At 32.5% G+C, this 22,206-nt stretch overlaps 2 protein-coding genes across 2 annotated transcripts in view; one reads left to right on the forward strand and one right to left on the reverse strand.

The window, feature by feature from the left end:
• Positions 1-853: 853 nt before the first annotated feature.
• LOC140435162 (uncharacterized) lies at positions 854-14,912 on the reverse strand. Its single transcript, XM_072523915.1, has 3 exons — positions 14,774-14,912; positions 8,471-9,551; positions 854-6,054 (listed from the first exon to the last, which is right to left on the reverse strand). Exons 2-3 carry the CDS (start codon positions 9,541-9,543, stop codon positions 4,392-4,394), a joined length of 2,736 nt encoding a protein of 911 aa, XP_072380016.1. The 5' UTR covers positions 9,544-9,551; positions 14,774-14,912; the 3' UTR covers positions 854-4,391.
• Positions 14,913-14,918: 6 nt separating this feature from the next.
• Positions 14,919-22,206, forward strand: part of LOC140435163 (uncharacterized) — a 32,836-nt gene continuing 25,548 nt past the window's right edge. Inside the window, exon 1 of the mRNA XM_072523916.1 lies at positions 14,919-15,059. Coding sequence (XP_072380017.1) covers positions 15,014-15,059 — 46 coding nt within the window. The 5' untranslated portion in view covers positions 14,919-15,013. The remainder of the gene's footprint in view (positions 15,060-22,206) is intronic.

Raw genomic sequence — 22,206 nt, forward strand, 5'->3', positions numbered from 1 at the left:
AGGATATTCCTTGATTGAACATGTAATTTAATTATAGAATATTTGGACTTCTTTGTCTGGATGTCCTGTAGTAGAAACATAAACTACAATGATCTTTAGGATATATCTTGCGCTTATTTTGATGTTTAAATAGACCATCCTTTTGAGATTTTGTTTACTGTAATTCTTTTGTGAATAAAGAAACCGACGACTCCGACGGTTCATTCATTTTCTCCTTTGTAGTACCATAGATAGTCTGATTCTAGCATAACAATACACACAAAACTAAGGCTGGTAAGGGCACTCATGTTTCCCATACCCACATATGCATCCGAAACGTGGACCTTAAAGAAAGCTGATAAAAATAAACTAGACGCTTTTGAAATGTGGGTATACCGCCGCAAGTTGATCCTCCTGGATTGATCATCGCATAACTAATCGATATTAGAACAACTTAAAGTATAGGATAGATTGCTTAAACAAATACAACAGAGATATTTCCAGTATTTTGGACACATTGCTAGAAGAACAGGTACGATGGAAAAACTGATAGTCGAGGGTAGAGTTAAAGAAAAGAGACCTAGGGGAAGATCTCCAAGCCGTTGGGTAGATCAAACAAAAAGATTGATTAACCAAGGGTTACATGAAGCCGAACAACTAGCCCAGGTCAGGGAAGGATGGAGGGAAATCGTGAAAAACTGTAAAGGCTTGATGGTGTCACCACATCCCAAAAGGGATTAGGGCTGAGGGGAGGAGGAAATGGCCTGATGGGAGTGTGATAGGACTCTCTCCGTTTTTTCCAATTTTTTCTCAAAAAAAAGATATGTATCAAGTTAACCTATATAGAAGGATTAAAATTTTATTAAAACATCTGTTTGCTTTTAGGAACGTAATATATTTGTCAAATTAAATAATTACTTTAGTCAGTCATAATAACAACGTACAAACTATTTATCTTACAAATCTAATATATTCACAATTCATTATACAATTTTTAATTTTTCTGCTAAGTATTAATTCTGGAGTAATATCAACGAAATGAGTTCACTTTTATAGTCACAGCGCAATTTACGTGTTAAGTTTATAAACAAAACTATGTACAAAAATTTTTGTGTACCTCTAATAATGATGTATCATCAAGAATAAAAAAATAAATATTAAAATAAAGTAGTTATAACTATATAAATTATATATTATTGCTAAGGAAATACTAGAAATTGTACAAGTACCGTACAGTAACCTTGCTCAACACAAGTCCTAAATGAGATGTACTCTCGATATTTATTTAAAAATTTTAAAAAGGCTTAACAAAGCTATATTTGGTCGGTGTTGTTACATAGCACCGAGACATAAACTCTGAAGGCTGATACAATTAATTGCCTAGAGGCGTTTGAGATGTGGTTGCATACAAGAATGCTCCGAATAACCTGGACAGCAATCCAGACCAAAGAAGCTGTATTAAATAAAGCAAATGCCATTCGTGAGTTATCGAAAACTATCATAATAAGAGAAAAATCATACATACGGCATGTTCTTAGAAGAGATCGGTACAGAATCTTTCAGCTTATCATGATAGGTGAAATCAGTCAGATCAATTCACGATTGAACAGGAATACGCAGTAACGAAAAACTATTCTGGTTGATTGTAGACCGTGAACAACTCCAATATAATTGCTAACATTAGAGTGACCTGATATGGCACCAAAAAAAAAAGAAGAAATAGGCTTATGATTCAATTAACCATCTAGCACTATTGCACAGAAAGATTGAGATGGTATACCTAAAAAAAACAGTTGATATTCGCTGTTCCCATTATTACAACATAGTATTGGAATATACCATGAGAAAATCACTTTTCGAAAATTAAATCCGACATCCCTACTAGGGAGGCAAATATTGCTCTCGATTTTTTCTAAATCAAGTATACTTTTTAGGAAATTTTATGATTTCATTAGTAATTTTTTTTTGCAAAATTCACCCCTTATATTTACGATTTTTACACTTTCAAAAATCTGTATCCTTATCACATTACTTAATAAGCCTTTTTCATATAAAATACATCAATTTTGGTTTTTAATTTTATTTAAATACCCATTTACAGTTGTCGCCAAATTATTGTAGAATTTAGTATCTGCATGTCATTATAAAGTCGTTTTTATTTGATGCGATTACTAACAAAAACAGATAGCAATAGCATTGTGTTCATCTGTAACTGGACTATTTGTTTATGGTAGATACCTCTCGAAATTTAACGACAACATTCAAATACAAATGGCTTTGTAATAAGCTCAAGATAATGTTTTCTGCAATAATTTGTTGGCAATTATAATTCATCTGCTTTTACATGATTTTTAATGAATCGTAATTTAATTTCTGAGTTGACCGTGCAAGAATTATCGCTTTAGTTAAAGAAGGCCATTTACAGAGGTTTGTGGTGGAAAGTGTGGGTGTTTCTCAGAGTGATGTCTCACGTACTTATATGGAATAGGCTTCTGAAGAAAAACTCAATACAGAATAAAGCTCGCCCTGGTAGACCCCGAGTTACCAATACGCAACAGAATATATCAGAATTTCTATTCGAAGAAATTTTTTTAAGTAAAAAGACTTCAGGCATGCTGCAGAAGTTAGAGTGTAGTTGACTACAATAAGAAAAATTTTGGAGTTTGCTTTGCGAGTCGTCGACCAATAAAAGTTCCTCAGCTGCAACCAAGATATATTTTGTAATGCCTTCAGTGGGCTCAAAAACATATACAGCTCCTCAACAGATTTGGAATGATGTGCTTTTTAGACGAGATCAGAACCTGTTAAGGCAAAAGCCATTAAGAGCTGCACAACTAGCATATTCCCGTCCCATATTTTCTTTTCTGCAAGTATTATGACAGGTGGACGCACGGAATTGGTGGTTATTGACGGGACTTTAACAGGACACAGCACATTACTCGGATTTTAGAACTTTATATGATATTATGGCGAGGAGCTGTGAGTGAAAATTTTGTATTTATGAATGATAACGCCCGCCCACGTAGGACACAAGCGGTTATTGACTATCCTGAGGCAGCTTTTCATCATTTGGAGTGGCCTGCGATGCCGACAGACATAAATCCTATTGAAAATTTATGGGATGTACTCTCCAGAGCTGCTAACGCCCGAAGGAATCCTCCTTGAACCATTTAAGATTTTACAATTGCCTGTACAGAAAAATGGAAAAATCTGTCACAGGAAACGATTGATCGACTTGTTATCAGTACTAAAGCTTAGATCCAGGCTTGCATCGATGCCCGTGGTGGAAATACAAGATAGTGAAATTGTTAAATACATTTTAATTAGAAATAAATTTTCTAGTTTTTAATTTTTATTTATTATAAGAAAACAGTATCTCTTTTGAACAAAACATATCTGTCAACGGTATATTTTTTTATAAATGATCTATAATAGTAGTTAATATAGCGAAAATTTTGGGTGATGCATAACTTTTGAAACCATGTGTATATCGTAGGTTACTGTAATTGTAAGGTAAGATTTATTATATTATTATTATTATTATATTTTAAAGGTACTATACCGTTTCTGCCTCATTTACTATGTAAAATCTCATAAGAAAATCCATTGTGGTGAGGGTTAAATAGCTCATCGAATCGTGACGTTTCATAAATCACTGAAAAAAAGAGGGGTAGTAAATATTTTGAGACAAAAAAATACACCGGGTGGCATTGCCAAAAGGGCATTCCATCATTTTTCCGTTATTATTGGTCCAATTTGAGGGTGTGATGCGTTAAATGAAAAGTAAGGATATAACAAATATACCAAGAAAGAAAAAACAAACAAAGCGACTACCAAAAGGGCACTACATAGCATCTTCATTAATAATAAACGTATAGCGACATATGAGATATCACATGACACTATGAATGGTAATAGGCACAATATAAGGTAAATATTCCTTTATTGGGCTAAAGAAGGTCTGTTCTGACTGAGTAAAAAATAAATAACTAGCCGACAAGTAAAATCACTAGTTTTACCATAAATGGCCATAACTTCGAGGTGATCAAAGAATTCTAATAGATAGACGCTACAACCACTAACGACAAGAATGTAGAACGAAAAGTTAAAATGCGAATAATCGCAGGCAAATATATATTTCTTTGCAATTCAAAGTCTAATGAGCTCAAAACTTCACTCAGAAGGTACCAAAATAAAAATATAGTAAAATTACTATAGGATGGCATATAAAAAAGAAATATGCAGTGAAAGAGGATCTGTAGAAAATGAGGGTGAGACAGTGACTGCAGTACCACAGAACCCACAAGAGTAGAAGGCGATGGAACATAAAGGGAAACTTTTGGTGACGTGTTAAAAACATATTGTAAATCTTTGAAAAATAGATTAACAAACTTATTGGTGAATACATACAGTTATTCTTTTAACGAAAGGTACAAATCCCTTAACATGTGTCTTTTAAATGGCTGGTATTTCTTGATTTCCCTAAGATACGCTTTATTATCGTCATCAAAGTGGTTCAGGTCGACATACTTAAGTATTTTGGGCTTACCTTTATGAAAAATGTTTACTTGATTAATAATTCGTTTAACAAAATCCATGTACTTAAAAGTATGCAATCGTTTTGCAAACGTGTTCGTACTTTTAATAAAACTAACAAGTTTGATTTGTTTGTGCAACCTACTTGTCTTCTGTATCTTATCCATATCGGCCACTATTAACCCCACCAGGAGATTGTTCAAGATAATCGTCATAGCAATGATAAAAATTGTCATGATGATTCTGCCAAAAATTGGATAATCAATAGGTTCTAGAACATTTTCGTGAAATTCCCCTGTAAAGAAAATTAATGTGTAAAACAGACTTTTAAACATGCCACCCCAATCTGGAGATTTATCTTTACTGTCTTCAAAAGGTGCAACAATGTAAAAGCAGAGAGCAAAACATACGAATAATATAAAATAAAATCCAGTATACTGAAAGAAATATTTTATAGAACTGAATATGATGGTGTATTTGGTAAAGAAAGGAAGCTGTCCTAGCATAACAAAAAATATGAACGTTGAAAAAAGCATCGCAAGAATGGACGTGTAAATGTTGGGATACATAATGGTCCATAAGCAGCTGATAATAGTAGTAACTTCTAGAATATTTGAAAGATCCAAGAAATACTTCCACCTATACAAAAAAAATAGTTGTAAACCTTCTTTTATGACATGAAACCCGATTGAAAAATAATAGAACCAGTTTAAAAAAGTGTAGAAATAGTTAAAACGTAAAGATATCATGTAAGCATAAATATTTATAAGAAGAAGAGCGTAAAATATTAAGTCGGCATAAAAGAACCACCGAACCTTATACCATTTATTTTTAACTAACTGTATTAGTAAGGGATGGCAAAGTAAATGTTTTTTATGTTCGTCTTTTGCCAAAAAATGTAGTGTTCGATTTTCATTATAAACTACCTCATCATCTTGTATAATGGTGTCGTACTTAAATTTTCTTCCATTTATGGAATCGTCAAGATGCATTTTTAAAATATGTTGATTTATTCGTTCTATCGCCATTTTATTTTCTTTGATTGTAATGTTATTAGATTCCTTGTTGAACGTAACATTGATCCCATTAGATACATCATGATTATGATTCTTCGTTTCATCGATCGAAGTCAAACTCGCACCCAAGTGTAATACTTGACAAATTATTTCGGAATCGTCCACCCTCTTGTCATTGGCTTCAAGATTCAAATGATGAAGAAGCTTATTTAATATTGCACGTCGTTTGGCTGTTAACGTTTCCTGGTTTAGTCTAACCAGATATACTAACCTATTTAGAAGTAAATATAAAACGCAATATCTATAAAAGTCGTAGTTATTCAAGGGCATTTTGTATTTATTGTACATTTTGGAGAGAACCGGGAATATTCCGTTAGAGTTGATCTTGCTGTATTTATGTTGCATAAGAACGGCAACGAATGGATAATATCCCCGTAACGAAGCATACTCCAGAAGATTTGTTGGAAATTTTCTCGATGTTTTGAACGGATCGGCACCATTATCCAACAAATATATAATGCACCTAAAAAACAAACATGTATTTATTAAAAATGTTACAAAATATGTGACCAATTTTGTGGCCTGATATGTATTAACTATTTAAAATATTACAAGATAGTATATATGCAACCTATATCCTGGCGCAACCCATAAATTGCAACCACTTCCTGTGGTTGCATGACGCATTGACGAGAAAATGTGACGTTTTGACGTCAAGTATGACATTTTGACGTGAAAACGTCACGCGTAACATTGGAAATTTACGACCACGAAGAGGATGCGATTTAGACGTTATGCCATTATATAGGTTGTATATCTATTGAATATATTATATACAACCCATAAAAATTTTAAAATAGGTTAACCTTTAAACAATTAATATTAAACTGACTAAATTTTTTAAAGAAGAAGAGATACGATATAAAACAAAAAAAAAAGAAAAGAAAAAGACAAAGCCAACTTATAAGTTATAGTTACGGTAACGTATATTGTATAATGCTTTAAATGCGGAGGCGTTTGATCCCTTGTGTTTTACAACCGACCAGATACCTTTACGAAGCGATTTAGTTGGGAAGCAGTTCGTTGGTAGAGTGTGGATTGATGTTTGCTGAAATTTAATTATTTTGAATAGGTAGTGATATGGCGTCCGTGGAACAATGTGGTTAAAAATGTTGCGTACGATAATGACATTGATTTTGTAGAAAGTTCCAGAATATAATTTCCGGAAAAAAAGTACCTGTAAAAAAGAACCGAATGAATTTAAATGCTGAATCACAGCAAGAATATTTCAATGTGTACAAAAATGGACATAAGAAATTCGGCTTCGATGAAAAACTGTTGACACGAGCAACTTTTCATTTAGCAGAAATTTCACTTTCAACTGTATACAAAATAGTTCAAAAGGAACCAAGAATTTTATGGTCACATTAAACGTAGCGATATATATTCAAGACCTAAAGATGTTTCACTAATAAAACTATTGACAACCACAATATACGATTACCATAGAAGCAATAAAATACCTACAATAGAAATATTAACCCTCCACAGTCCTTAGTTCTGACTATGAAGTGAATTATCTTATACTAGGCCGAATTTCAAAAAAGCGCTTCGTGCATTTATATACATGTACATCTAAACTTAATTTTTCAAAAACTACCAACCCTTTTTTCTCGTTCGTCCATGTACCTTCTGTAAATGTTAATTGATTTATTCATACCAAGCGTCAGTCGCATCCTATTCGTTGATGTGTATGAGGCCAGCGTATGAGAACAAAAAACTAGTGGACGAATGCCTTCGAGTCGATAACGAGAATGAAAATATTGAGTAAGACGATGACGAAGAAGAAGACGAAGAAGAAAATAACAGAACAAAAATGGATGAAAACAGTGATACAGATCAAGAAATTTCTGACACGTAAAGTGCTGAATTGATGGTTTGTGCTGGGCCTTTCTTTCTTGGTAAAGACACAACTACTAAATGGATGAAACCTATTCCTTCAAGAAATTGTTAGAACACGTTACATAAACATTATTTTTGAATGTACAAACAAACATATTCGACACACCCAAAAAACTATAATCGAGAGAGAAACGCAAAAGAAACAGATGTTTTAAAAATTCGTGCTTTTATTGGTTTACTCTATTTGGCAGGTGTTTTGAAAAGTGGCAGGTTAAGCACAGACGAACTTTGGAATAAACACGGTACAGGAATTGAGATGTTTCGACTAACAATGTCCAGGTACCGATTTAAATTTTTACTACAACACCTAAGGTTTGATGATATAGGTTCACGTGAAGAAAGAAAATTATTAGATAAATTTTTCCCATACGAGAGATTTTTGAAATGTTTACTTTTAATTTCAAAAACGGTTATACGTCGTTTGAATATGTAACCTATATACCTAATCAACCAAATAAATATGGATTAAAAATATTTGCACTTCCAAGCAGATTCAATGGCCTTTTATACTTGCAATTTGGAGCCATATTTGAGGCAACAACCACCAGGTCCTTTTGTTGTAAGTAATTCTCCATCGGAAGTGGTAAAGAGATTATGTAAGCCTCTAAGAGGAACAAAACGGAACATTACTGCGGACAATTGGTTTCGGTATTCTAAAGTATTGGGACAAATTATATATTTGCAATTTGCTTAAAAATAGAAAGATACCTTAGTTATTATAAAAAAAAACTTGAAATGAACCTGGCATGAAATCCGCAATTCCACAAAATATCGTCAACTTGACATATTTCACTGAAACATTAGCTTCCTGTGCCTGAAACATGTCAAGCTGATGATACTTTCTGGAAGTTAAAAACCAGTGTATGGTTTGTTTTGTTTGGTTGTGTTATTAAACCCAAATGTCGATTAAGAAACCACCAATTCTATAACTATAGCTAGATATACTTGTAATTATAAATAAATATTTATTTTCTTACTTTAAGTAACCTTTTGATTTGAAAATTGTAAGCATTGGAGTATCGTTTATGTCATAATTAGTCAGCCGCTTGAGTTTACTGCGTTCATCGTGTAAATATTCCAGAAAACCTTTTCGCATACAAAGCTGTAGCATATTTCCACAGGTTGTGTAATCATCATAACCATCGAAATAGTTTGTATTGTTCATTATACTTTCTGCATTATACTGTATAAATCTTTCTACATCACCTGCCTTCAAAAGATTAAATTTGATGACTGTGGGATCCTCTTGAACATATGACTGAGGTAGATCGGTAAACAAGTTGAGTTTCAGGTATTCTCGAATAGTTTTTCCTGATTCTGTACATGTGTCTATATCTAGATAATCTATTTTTAGTAGCAGCTGTACTAACTGAGTATATCTATATCTTACAGCCAAACAGATTGGAGTTTCATTCCAAAAGTTGGTGTGATTAACATCTGCACCACTAGTAATAAGGAGATCGGCACAAGTTACTATATCTTTTGGTTCCGGACCGATAATTGTAGTTAGTTTAGGCTCAATACCGTTATGTAATATGACCTCAAAAGGCGAAACCGACTTTTTATATTGTAATAAGATATGTAATGGATTTTCGGAGAAGTACGTTAAAGAATTAGTAGATTCTGGTATTTGCTTTAAAATAACTTCGAGTTTTTCTACATCTGCACATTTGGCTACATAATGTATTGGCTCCCACCCGTAATAAAGGTCATCTATATAATCAATTTTATTGTATCTAGCCTTTATCGCAGAACATAATACGTCCAGAGTTTCCGGAGTAACATTTTTTTCGGTGCATGCTATAATCAAAATTGTTTTTTTACTGTGTGTTTTATATCTGTATTTCATTAATCCATCTTCAGGATGATTTTCCAAATCTTCGGTGTAATACTTGACTATTTCTTCTATTTCTTCTTTAGCGTTGTTTAGGACTTTTTCCAATATTTGCGCCTTAAAGTCAATAATGCTGCTTCTTGCATGGTGAAAGTGCTTGATCATCTTTTGTCTCTCCTCAGGAATTCCATCCACTTCTATTACTGCGTCTCCCATATCTTAACCTAAAAACATAATATACAAGCTAGTGAAAGATGCAAACTATTTATATCATTAAGAGAGTAGGCGCAAAATTTCGGGCCAATGCTGTTTAAATGCATTCATTTTTTTTCGAATCCTGAGAAAACTAATAAATATTTTTGAAAAATTTAAACGTACAATAAAATTTATCTAAATGAGATATTTGAAATATATTTGAAACTAAAAATCACACTTAATGTTCTCTTCTTTTTCACCCCTCTAACTTACTAAAATAAACATACAATAAACATAAAACAAACAAAAAAAATACTTATTAGTTTTTCCGGGATTCAAAAAAAATAAGTGCATTTAAAAAGCATTGGTCCGAAATTTTGCTCCTACACTCTTAAGAGAATACATAATATCAAAACGCCTGACAAAGAGTGCACATTCGGCTGGCAAAGTGATGGCGACTGATTTCTGGGATGCAAAGGGCATCATCCACATCGACTAATTGGAAAAAGGAAAAACAATCAATGGTGAGTACTATGCAGCATTAATGGATCGATTCGATGCCGAATTGTGTCGAAAACGCCCCGGTTTGAAACGCAAAAAAGTGCTCTTTCACTAAGACAATGCACCGGCTCACCGATCAGCCGTCGCCATGGCAAAATTACACGAATTGTGCTATAAATTGGTTGAACATTCACCGTATTCCCCAGATTTTGCGCCAGCGATTTTTTCCTGTTCCCAAACCTAAAAAATGGCTCGGAGGACGCCGTTTCGCAACAAATGATGAAGTCGTCGCTGAAACTTCGGCCTATTTTGAAGATCTCGAGTAAAAGTACTATTCGGATGAGATAAAAAAATTGGAACATCGTCTAAAAAGTGTATCAAGCTAAAAGGGGACTGTGTTGAGAAATAAATCGATTTAATTCCAAAAAACTTGTTTTTTCTATCAAAGGCTAGTTTTAATCAATCCACCCTTGTAGATAGGTATAATTATGGCGAGCTGGTAAACGAGTGGGAACAATTACTGCAAAACGAGATTGCTGCTTTGATCTAGTTCTGTTCAAGCTCGAAAAAAATACTTGATTTTAATATTTATATTTTAGAATTATTTTATGATTTCGATTTGGGAAATATCTTACTTTAGAATAAAAAAATGTTTCTTTGAGCAGTATTCGTTTTTATGATTGGTGGGTTAATAATCTTGCCAATCCATCCCGTCATTACCTCAAGCAGTGCCAATACATGTTAGGAAAAAATGTCAATGTATAACAGAACAGATTGTAACAGCAAGGATAAAAATAGAGAAGAAATATAATTAAGTACATTTATAGAAAATAATAAGTCTCAAACAACAAGGGAAACGTTTTATGACGAAATACAACAAGTAGTAGATCAAGTTGGAGAGAAAATGATAATATTGAGGATTTTAACGCTCGAAAAGGCAATCAAGTAATACCCAAAATTTAGGAAAAACGCAACAAGAATGTTAAAAACGAAAACGTAGAACTGATGATTAACTTACTTAATAAAACAGCGATATAACGAAAATATCAGAAATGAAAACGGGGACATTCTGACGCACCTCTGCAGCATAAACTAGATACGTGTTAATAATACGTTTTCCCTAACAAAGAACTATAAAAATACACTTTTGAAAACAGTAGAGGACAAAGATCTATGATAGACTATATTCTGTCGAATGGAGAGTTACAACCCTCTCAAATCTTGGATGTAAGAGCACTAACATCAGCAGAAATAGGAAGCGATCATAAATTGGTATTGTGCAAAATTCAAATGAAAACACATATATGTGATAACAAAATACCAGAATACACCACAAAGATAAAAGTCGAAAGCTTACAGGATGACTCCACAAGAGACCTATTCCAAAAAAGAATAACCGAAAAAAGCAGAAACACAAATCACAAAGTGATGAAGTCGAAGAAAGCAGGTCTAATATCTTAGCCTCGGCCAAGGAAGTTCTTGGTGAAAGAAATATAAATAAAAATAAATCGTTCCCAAGTCGAAGAACTCAATGGTTTTGTACAGAAGTGAAGGAAAAATGTAAAGAAAAGAAAAAAGCTTACCTGAAATACATGTCAACCAAAACACAAGAGACCTACCATAATTACAAAACAATTAGAAACGAAACACGTGCACTTGTAAGAAAAATAAAAAATGATCACTGGAAATGCTTTTCGAAAGAAATGGAACATGATTTTTGCGGTCAGCAAAAGGAAATATAAGAGGTCAAATAACAAAGGTAAAGGAACTAATAGAACCAAAACTCATAGAAAAGGATAAGTGGATTGACTACCTAAAAAAGCTAAATGCAGAGAAGAACAAATGACGCTAAAACCGAAAAAATCACAAAAACTACCACAAATGAAGAACTTAATATAAATGTACAGGAACTTCGGAAAATACTTGAAAACCTGAAGAACAGAAAAGACTGGATAGAAGATAGACATATTTAAAAGAGGGGAATTACACCGTTTAGCTATGAAGACCTGGACAAAGAAGTGAGAGATCAAGTAGAATAAGCAAATAGAGTGGCAGGATGCCTTAATAACACATATGGCGAAACAGAGAGATGAAGTCAAAAATTTATAAACCCAGTGTAAGACCAATAATGACATATGCCTCAGAAACAAGACGACACAGCCACAACACAAAGGCTACTGGAAACTGTAGAGATAAGAAAAATTAATTAAAATCCTTTGTAAAAGGTATATATTCTTTTTCGGAATTCATCATTCCATCATCGGTGTCCTAGAAAATATGTAACCACTTAATTAAAAAGAACATGAAGTTTAAATTTTGACCAAGGTTAAAGAAAAGTGTGGTTAATACTTACTAGGAGTACATGAATGTAGCCACTAAATTTATGGGTAAAAACCCGTTAACAAATAATTAGTTACATTTGTTCGACATTATATCTTATAAATAATTAGGATGTTAAAGTTACCGTTGGATTAGGTAACATGGCGATATATGACTCCACGTTGAAGTTGCAAGTCCTGAGACGGTGTGTCTACGAGGACTTTATGGAAGCAACTGATTGAAATGACAATGTTGACAAGTTAGAACGGAAGTCGTAACAGAGTAGTCAATATAACTGTATGTGTCTACTTAAGACAAAAGCCAACGTTATTTAAAATTGTTAGAGTAAAAAATTTTAAATTAATATAACAGTATCAATCATCAATGTTGTTATTTTTAAAAATTATGTATATGAGATGAAATGTGGAGAGAAGATTATGTGGTTATAGTTAGGCAACCAACTATACATGTGTATGGTAGTGTAGTGAAATAGAGATTTTAATATATTAAATAAATACTATATATAATAAATACTATATAATATATTAAAATAGATTTTAAAATATTAAAATCTCTATTTCACTACACTACCACACACATGTATAGTTGGTTGCCTAACTATAACCACATAATCTTCTCTCCACATTTCATCTCATATACATAATTTTTAAAAATAACAAAATTGATGGTTGATACTGTTATTTTAATTTAAAATTTTTTACTCTAACAATTTTAAGTAACGTTGGCTTTTGTCTTAAGTAGACACATACAGTTATATTGACTACTCTGTTACGACTTCCGTCCTAACTTGTCAACATTGTCATTTCAATCAGTTGCTTCCATAAAGTCCTCGTAGACACACCGTCTCAGGACTTGCAACTTCAACGTGGAGTCATATATCGCCATGTTACCTAATCCAACGGTAACTTTAACATCCTAATTATTTATAAGATATAATGTCAAACAAATGTAACTAATTATTTGTTAACGGGTTTTTACCCATATATTTAGTGGCTACATTCATGTACTCCTAGTAAGTATTAACCACACTTTACATTAACCTTGGTCAAAATTTAAACTTCATGTTCTTTTTAATTAAGTGGTTACATATTTTCTAGGACACCGATGATGGAATGATGGATTCCGAAAACGTTTTGTCTAACACAGCCCGTTTGGGTTTTTAAATATATACCTTTTACAAATGATTTTAATTAATTTTTTAATATATGGTATAGAGCCAAATACAGGAACGTAGATTCTGTATTCAGAATCACTTCATCACTTCATCTTCTGTAGAAGATGAAGTGAATTCCTTCCATAGATGTATTAATCCGCCATTGAACAAGCAAAATTGCTTATAAAGAGGAAGAAAAAGAAGACGAAGAACAACAATAATAGACTAAAACACGACCTGACACAGAGGACCAAAAGAAAGTTGAGAACGACGTAGAAGCAAAGTTGAGAATATCAAGGACTGCTTAAGAAATAGAAGAGTAGAATGGAACGATCATATAAGCCGAATGACAACAAATAGAGTAGTAAAGAGGGCTAGAGACGGTTCCCCAATAGGAAAACGATCAGTAGGAAGACCAAGAAAACGATGGAACGACAACTTACTGGAGGCACATTGAAAAACAGACAGAGTCATGTCTACATCAAAAGAAAAAAAGAAGAATAAAAAAATTTAATTTGTACTTCGTTGATTTTTTAGGAAAACATATAATAAAAAATAGTGTAATTTTTAAGTTTCTGTAATGCTTTTTAATCTTAATTAAAGTAAACTTTGTGTCCGGTTAATTTTGTGGGGCAGTGTATTTTATAATGTATATAAAGTGTATAAATTCTTATTATAAGTGAGGCAGATAAAACTAAATATTAAAAGACATGGCATATATCCTACATAACAGAAACAACAGTGTTAATTAATTTTTAAAATATTTGAAAGCAGCGTCCGATCTAGAGGCATTTCATAAAATAGTTTCACTTTTGAAATGCTAGTTTCCTACCTGTCAAAGATATAGAAAATACACATTTTACTGCTTTTATTTTAGTATCAAAAAAATATTAATATCAATTTATGAGTGTCGAATCAGTTATAATAATCAAAAATAAAAAGAGTTAAAGCTATTATTGATAACATAAGATTTCATATAAGAAATACACTAGTTTGCGCAAATAAAATACCAGACGACTTGACCTTAACACTTGCAACACTGTATCGTCGAATGGATATAAAAATAAACCGTTTATATACAACAACCAACAACACAATAGTAGTTTCTTGCGATTCTATAAACTGGTTCACACGAGATGAAATAAAAACAACGATAAGAGCTAGTGAATCACCAGCAAGAGTGAATTATTTTAAAACATTAAAGTGTGGTGTAATGTGTAATTCAAAACATTACTATATTGAAGAAATCGTGCTTACTATTTGATTAAACACCTTCACAACACAACCCACAGCACTGCTAAATGTAACGTAAAACTTTTCGAGCATTCCCGCACATAACCAACAAAGATAAATATGAATAAAGTGTTTTCTTTTATTATAAGATAAGATTAGTCAGTCAAATCCATAGCGCGGAATTATGAAGGTTGTTTGGTTTTTATATCGATAAACAATTATTTCATTTATGGCCACTTGTAGTTTAATCAAAATTGTTAAAATATGGTGGACGTGAGTGTTTGTGCCGACCCGAGCTTGCGGGCAACTGGTAAGTCATTTTAGAATAACAAACATGCTGTGGGAATTCCGTTTATCTTACTAATCAAGTCGCGAAAGGTCAATGTGATTGTTGCATGAATCTGTTGTTTTCAAGGGTATTTAAAAATATCAGTTTTATGCATTAAATAATAAAGGAAGTTACTTATTTTAAGCATTTAAAAGTACTTTGGCAGTAATTCTAATTTTTCTCTACTCATTATGACGGCCTCATGCAATTCGTTGGTTTCTGAATAATGCTGGCTTTTGTTTTAAATATTATTCTTTTTTTGTGCCGTCTTCTTGACAGAAAGTTAGCTACAATTTCGACAAATATTTCCCTATTTGAGCGAACCTTAAACATGATTATAAATGTAAGCCGGCCCAGTCTATTACAATTTCAATCTTAATAAAAATATGCAGGCAAGATATTAACAAAAATAGCCAAACACATAAAAATGAAAGGTCAATGTTCCTCCACTAAGTTGTCGTTCCATCGTTTTCGTGGTCTTGCTACTGAACGATTTCCTATTGGGGGATATTCCTATTCCACCTTATATGGTGGTTCCATTCCATGCATTTACGTCGTATATCAATCAGTACGTCTAGCATTCATTAAAGTCATTGCATTACTTTATGAATATCATTGTTGTTACACGTCATTATTATTGTATCATCTGCAAAGGGCAAGTTATTCAAAACTTCTATATATTTGTAAGATATACCTTAAATCTGAGAGCGCTTCTTAAAATACCGCTTTACTGTAGACATTGAAGAGTAGTGGTGACAGCACGCAACCCTGGCGGACTCCTGTCTGTATTTTGATATCTAGTGTGTTCTGGTTGTCAACTATTACCTTACCAGTTTGATTCCAAGATAGATTAGATATAATTTTTTTATCACGACTGTCAATATTTTTGCTTTTTAATATTTCTACTATTTTTTTATGTTTAACCTTATCAAATGCCTTTTCAAAATCTACAAAACCTAAGTAGAGATAGTGCAAGCACTCCTGACCACGGCGCAGTAGACGAAATTTGGTTTAGTCCCCACTTCCATGCGAAACGCATTGTACTATGCACTGTATAATTCCACTTACAATAGAACCTTTCTGCCTTTACGTGAATTTGACTCCGCCTTCGCGCAGCTCCATGGTCAGGAGTGTTTGAACTATCTCTACATATTCTGATTTATATGCATGCATCTCCGACCAGCACATTAAGCCAAAAAAAGCGTCTCTTGTGCCCATACCATTTCTAAAGCCAAATTGTTTGTCACTAATTTCATATTATTCAAGAGTTTTAACAATCCTTTTGTGTAATATTTTTAAAAATGTTTTAAGTGTGTGACTCAATAAAGCTATTGTTCTGTGATCTGAGCAGGATATTGCACTTAACTTTTTGGATATTGCTACAAAGGTCGATTGCAGCCATTGTCTGGGGATTGTGGAAGTCTGATATATTCGATTTAAAGAGTTAACCCATTATATGAATAACATCTTCATCAATGAGTTTTAATAATTCGATGGGCATCATCTGGTCCGGTAGATTTGCCCTCTTTTGTGTTTTTTATGGCATAGATGACTTCTTTCCGTAATATTGGTGGTCCGGTATCCACTGTGGTTTCTAATGATAGTTCTTCGCTTTCATGATTAAATAGCTTTTGGATGTAATTGGTCCAGTGACACAATCTTTCCTTCATTTCAGTAATAATATCTCCTTTATTATTTTTAAGGATATTCGTTCCTGTGCTTTTTCTAGAACCTGTCATTTATTTGATTTTTTTGTGTAAATTGAAGTTAGAAGACCACGAAAACGATGGAATGACGACTTACTGGAGGCACATTGAAAAAAAGACACAGTCGTGTCTATACAAAAAGAAGAAGAAGAAGGTCTTTTGCTTTATGTTTTCTGTTCTTCCATCAGTATTATTAATATTAGTATAAGAATCTATGGAAATTAAAAAATTTAAAAATACAGACATAATTCTGAACTTAAAACAATCAGACGACGGGTTTCGCTTTCTACATATTGTAGAATATTGCATATTGTAGAAAGCGAAACCGGTCGTCTGATAGTTAAGTTAAGTTAAGTTAAGTTAAAATTAAATTGATTGTGAGTAAGTCTAATTTATTATTTCTTTTACCTTTTGAAATGGACTCACACAAGCAACACATTCATGATTTAAAACAATCAGTTCTCCCCTCCGCAACTTATTTAGTTAAAGAATATAAAATGTAAACGCATGCCAAAAATAGATCACGTGAGAAATCACTCTGTTCTGTTATGTTTTATTGTTAGATAATTCTTCTGTTAGATAAGTCTTTACAATTTTAACAGTCTCTTGTGTTTCCCTTCTTGTCTATTGGTACAATTATCACATTTGACCATTTTCTCGGTATTTCTTTTCTCTTCCATTTTAAATTGTATAATTATAATAGTTATTTTTTTTGCTTTTTTTTTTTTCTATATATTTCAGCATTTCAGGACTTGCTTCATCGATCGTTAAAAACTTATTTTACCATAACAATATATGATTCATTTACCATTTCCGTTATTCTTTAAATTGATAATGTTATCTTCAAACTATGTTTGTATAAACTTCTCAATTTATATTTAAAATAATTTATCTAAACCTTTGTGTTTAATCGATAGTTTGAAGATAAGAAGTTGATTTAAAGATTTCTTAGTTCTATTATTATGAATTAAGGTTTGTACTTACGACAAACAAACAAAATACTCGATATTTTGTGTATTCTTAGAACAGTCAGTGGTGTAGCAAAAAAAAATATTTTTTGGTTAACTGTATGTCTAAAAGGTGCTGTAGATAATTTTAAAAAATTATATTTCATCATATAGAACCTTGTTTTGAATCCACTGCTGGACATAGGCCACCACTAAACTGCTCCACTTAGCTCTTGTAATCTATTGTCCCCATACTCATTTTACATCGTCGCTCCTGTTGTGTTGGCGGTAGACATCTGCTTTTTTTTTATGTTTATGTTTTCTTTATTTTCAAAATAGATAAAACAAAAAAAATATATCTACTAGTTAAGAGTTAGACTGAAATATTTCGGGAACGTAGTTAAATACTGATTATATTTAACCAGATTACTAGATTAAAGGAGTACCGGTACGGAACGAATATCTATATACGTTAAGCTTTACAGACGATCAAGTAGTGATTACACAAGACTAAGGCGACCTCAGCTACATAATGAACAAACTACAAGAAGAATATACCAAGGATTGCCTAGATATTAACCTAGCGAAAACAGGAAATTAACAAAGATTAGGACAAACAAGAACAGCAATCCGACAACTGAACTCAGTATGGTGGGATAAAATCCTAAATATGAAGACAAAAATACAGATTTATAAAACATTAGTGCGAAGTATTATGACATATGGGGTTGAAAATTGGATCATAAACAAGAAAAAAAGCAGTAAGATAGTAGCAACAGAGATGAAATGGCTGCGAAGATGCTGCAGAGTAACAAGAATGGATAGGAGAAGTAATGACGAAATAAAGCAAAGAACATCAATAGAAACAGACATACTAACAAAGACTAAAGTGGTATGGACATGTAAGAAGAAGTAGCGACAGACGAAATTCTGTCCTAGAACTCAAAAAGAAGAGAAGATTAGCCAAAATTCCAAGCAACTAATGAAGATAAGAAGAGAAATAAGAAGCGAGGCGGAAAATAAAGCCGACGAACTACAAAAATTAAATAAAGAAATATCCAAAGCTGTTAGAAAAGACACTCGAAAGTACAACCAAGAACAAATCGAAGATACCATTGAGAACAATAGAAGTATAAAAGTATTGAGAAAAAGACTAAGAACGGGGACAAGGCAGATAATAAAGATTAAAGATAGAAGTTGTTATCTTACAACCAACAGAGAGGAAATCCATAAAATAGTTGAATACTTCTACAAATTTCTGTACACAAGCCAACACAAAGCAAATAGCAGAGAAGATCAAGTACCAGAAATATTAATAAGGAAAAAGGGCATTATCAACCAAGAATCAGAACTGCTACCGGAAATCACAATAGACGAAATCTCCAGGCGAAGATTGTGCAGTTACTGACGCAATCAAAATCGAAGGCACTTGCCTACTTAAGAAAATAAAAAACCTTTTTAACATGTGTCTTTTGGACAGTAATATACCCGACAAATGGCATAATGCTGAAGTAAAGTTTGTTTCACGAAAAATGGTTGAGTGCTTAATGGTTACCTGAGTTGATCCTATTGTGTATACAAGAGTCTCTCAATAAACTACCGAAGTACACAAGGTCGCACTTCAGAAAGTTTGTTAGTTAATATATTTCATTGGTAGCTGTGTAATACACGATTATAAAAATTTATTAAATTATTTCATATGGTATTTTCAGGTTGTTCAAGTGAATATATTTGATAATTGAACAATTTTTAACATGAAGAAAGTAGTTTTTTTGTTCTACGTGAATAATGTTAGTATATGGATCTAAATTTAGAAAGGTACTTTCCTTCACACTTTTTACTCTTCCTAATCGGATATCGTTAAAAATGTACAGTAATAATAGTTCTATTTACAGTATATACATACAAACAAATACATAATATACAAAAAATAGATGAATTGAAAAAAATATAGAAAAATATATACAAGTTAATATTTACAAAAATAATACCCAAAATAACCAAAATATATTTTTGAATTCCTAAATACCTAATTCTGTTTCGCTGTCGGTATCCTCTTCAAGATTAATAACAATTGGTTTAATTATGTGATTCAAAGTAACATATGAATTTTCTACGTTCATTACACATGGTACTGAATTTTTCCAACTTTCTGGGGAGATATCATCAACACATTTCCTTATTAATTCGACTACACTACCACTTAAAGTCGGAGAAACATTTTGTGACCTAAAATTTGACTTTAGTTGGTGCCACATATGCTCTATGGGATTAAATCAACAATAGTAGGGCGGAAGCCGTAACACTGTATGTCCCATGTCCTCGGCCAATGCGTCACAAACATATACTTTTTTAATAGAAAATGATTTTAACACTTCTAACAGTTTATTTTTTAAATAACTTTCTTCGAAATATATATCGTTTTCTAACAGATAGTTTTGAATTTCAATTTTTGTGTTATTTGCACTTGGAGACTTATGTAATTGACGACTGTGGTAACTTGCATTGTCCATTACTATCACACTATTTTGAGGAAGGTTAGGTATAAGACAATTCTTAAACCATTGCTCAAAAAGCTCTGCCGTTGTATACTCATGGTAGGCTACGCAGGAGTCTTTAATGTTCTTTGCAGAAAGCCATAAGGCATTTGGACCCAACCATTTTCTGATCCTGCATGTAAAATTGGTATTCTTTTCCCCCTGTTTGATGGAGCTTTTGTTTGACACCTGTTGGAAGAATCGGACCATCCTTTGGATGGTGTTTCATAAGTGTCAAACCATGTCTCGTCCAGATAAATTATTGGTCGATCTCGAAGTTATATATTCAGTACGCCACTTTTGTAAATGATGGGACTCTATAAGCACTTGCCTTTTGTCAATTGTACGATATCTGAAGCCCATTTTAGACAATATCCTCCAAAGACTAGTGCGGCTACATTTATTTGTGTATTATCATTAGTAAGATGTTGTTTTAAAGCATCTAATGTATTTATCCGTTGCTCTTCGTACAATGTGTAAGTTTTTCGTCTTATTAAGTCCTTATCACTTTCGTCAATACATTTGGTAGAACCGGCATCCTTACGCTTCCTTCTTGACTTAATGGGATTTGATGTAATTCTTTTCACTGTGGTTAGAGGTATTTTCGTTAAATCAGATATTTCACTGGCAGTATTAGCAGTAAGTCCTCTTGTAAGTAAAGAACTATATATTACAAAGCACGTGGTGTTCGTGTGTATTAAGGTATAAAAAATGCTTATTAAAAGCTTAAAATTTTTATTTTAAAGAAGATCTTTTCGGAATTGAATCATTCCATCATCAGTTTAATAAAAAGTTGTTAAAAATATTGTATGCCTACAGAAAACATTGGAAGGACATCAGTATTAAAAAACAATCCTCATGATATTTACAAAGGTAAATGCAATGGACTGTTAACTTCTTTAATTAATAAAAACTGAAGGTTTTATCGACTTACATTACCTCTAATCTGTGCTGGAGTCTAGAGTCTAGGGCTAACTGACTCAGTTATTGTGGTCATTAAAAGATCAACCATTGATAGTGAAACTCACTGTTAAAATGTTTACAACTTTATGAAATAAAATGTATTATAATCGTTTTTATAATTTTATACGATTTTTTAATCGTTTTTATATTACCAGGAATTTATTATACAAACAAGATAACGACACTCCACAGTAGCTTTAATTTTACCTGAATACTTACCTGCTCAACTAATGGTGACTAAGCTGGGGTACTTGCGGTCGGGTTTTATTGCAATCATTAAGCACTCAACCATTTTTCGTGAAATAAACTATACTTCTATTATACAAAAAAGGAGATTCCCATGAATTAGAAAACTACAGACCTATAAGTCTTCTTAGTCACCTATACGAACTCCTTACAAGAATAATAAGGAAGTCTATAATTTATACGAAAATAAATAATTGAACGGAAAAAATAAACAATCTACTGCTAACTTTCACTACCGTGTACGTTCTTTACGGACCTTAATTGTATCATTTAATCTATACAGTCCTATTTATGGATACATGAACATAATCAAATTTTCAATGCATATTGGGCCATGTCTTCAAATATTACTTGAAGGTTACATTTGAATCCGATCTCTAAGTGTATTAATTATAAAAAAATTATTATCAGCAGCACTTATTTCCCTTTGTATTCTAGACATGGCCCGCCATTGGTATTCTAAATATAGTAGGCACATAAATGACTGCCACAATCAATTATTACTGATATTACAATTAGTATTTAAAACCAGTCAAGTGTATTTAGAAGTAGAAGTAGGCATGAAGAAAATAACTACCACAAGACAAGTGGAGCAGGCAGAAATTATTGTTCATAAGCAATTCTATTCTTCACTTTCTACAAAAACTGTCTACATTTCTTCTTTTCGAGGTAGTAGATCTCTTATCAAAATTTTAGATATCTCACTTATATTTTATCTACCTTAAATATG

The sequence above is a fragment of the Diabrotica undecimpunctata genome, chromosome 2 (genome assembly GCF_040954645.1).
Source record: "Diabrotica undecimpunctata isolate CICGRU chromosome 2, icDiaUnde3, whole genome shotgun sequence".
Lineage (NCBI taxonomy): Eukaryota > Metazoa > Arthropoda > Insecta > Coleoptera > Chrysomelidae > Diabrotica > Diabrotica undecimpunctata.

What these genes read in the sequence shown, in the direction of transcription:
- LOC140435162 (XM_072523915.1), bottom strand. Translation starts at nt 9,543, where the DNA reads ATGGGAGACGCAGTAATAGAAGTGGATGGAATTCCTGAGGAGAGACAA. An exon ending in AAATCAAAAGGTTACTTAAA is followed by an intron (nt 6,055 to 8,470) that starts GTAAGAAAATAA and finishes TTTGTTTTTTAG; the next exon opens with GTGCATTATATATTTGTTGG.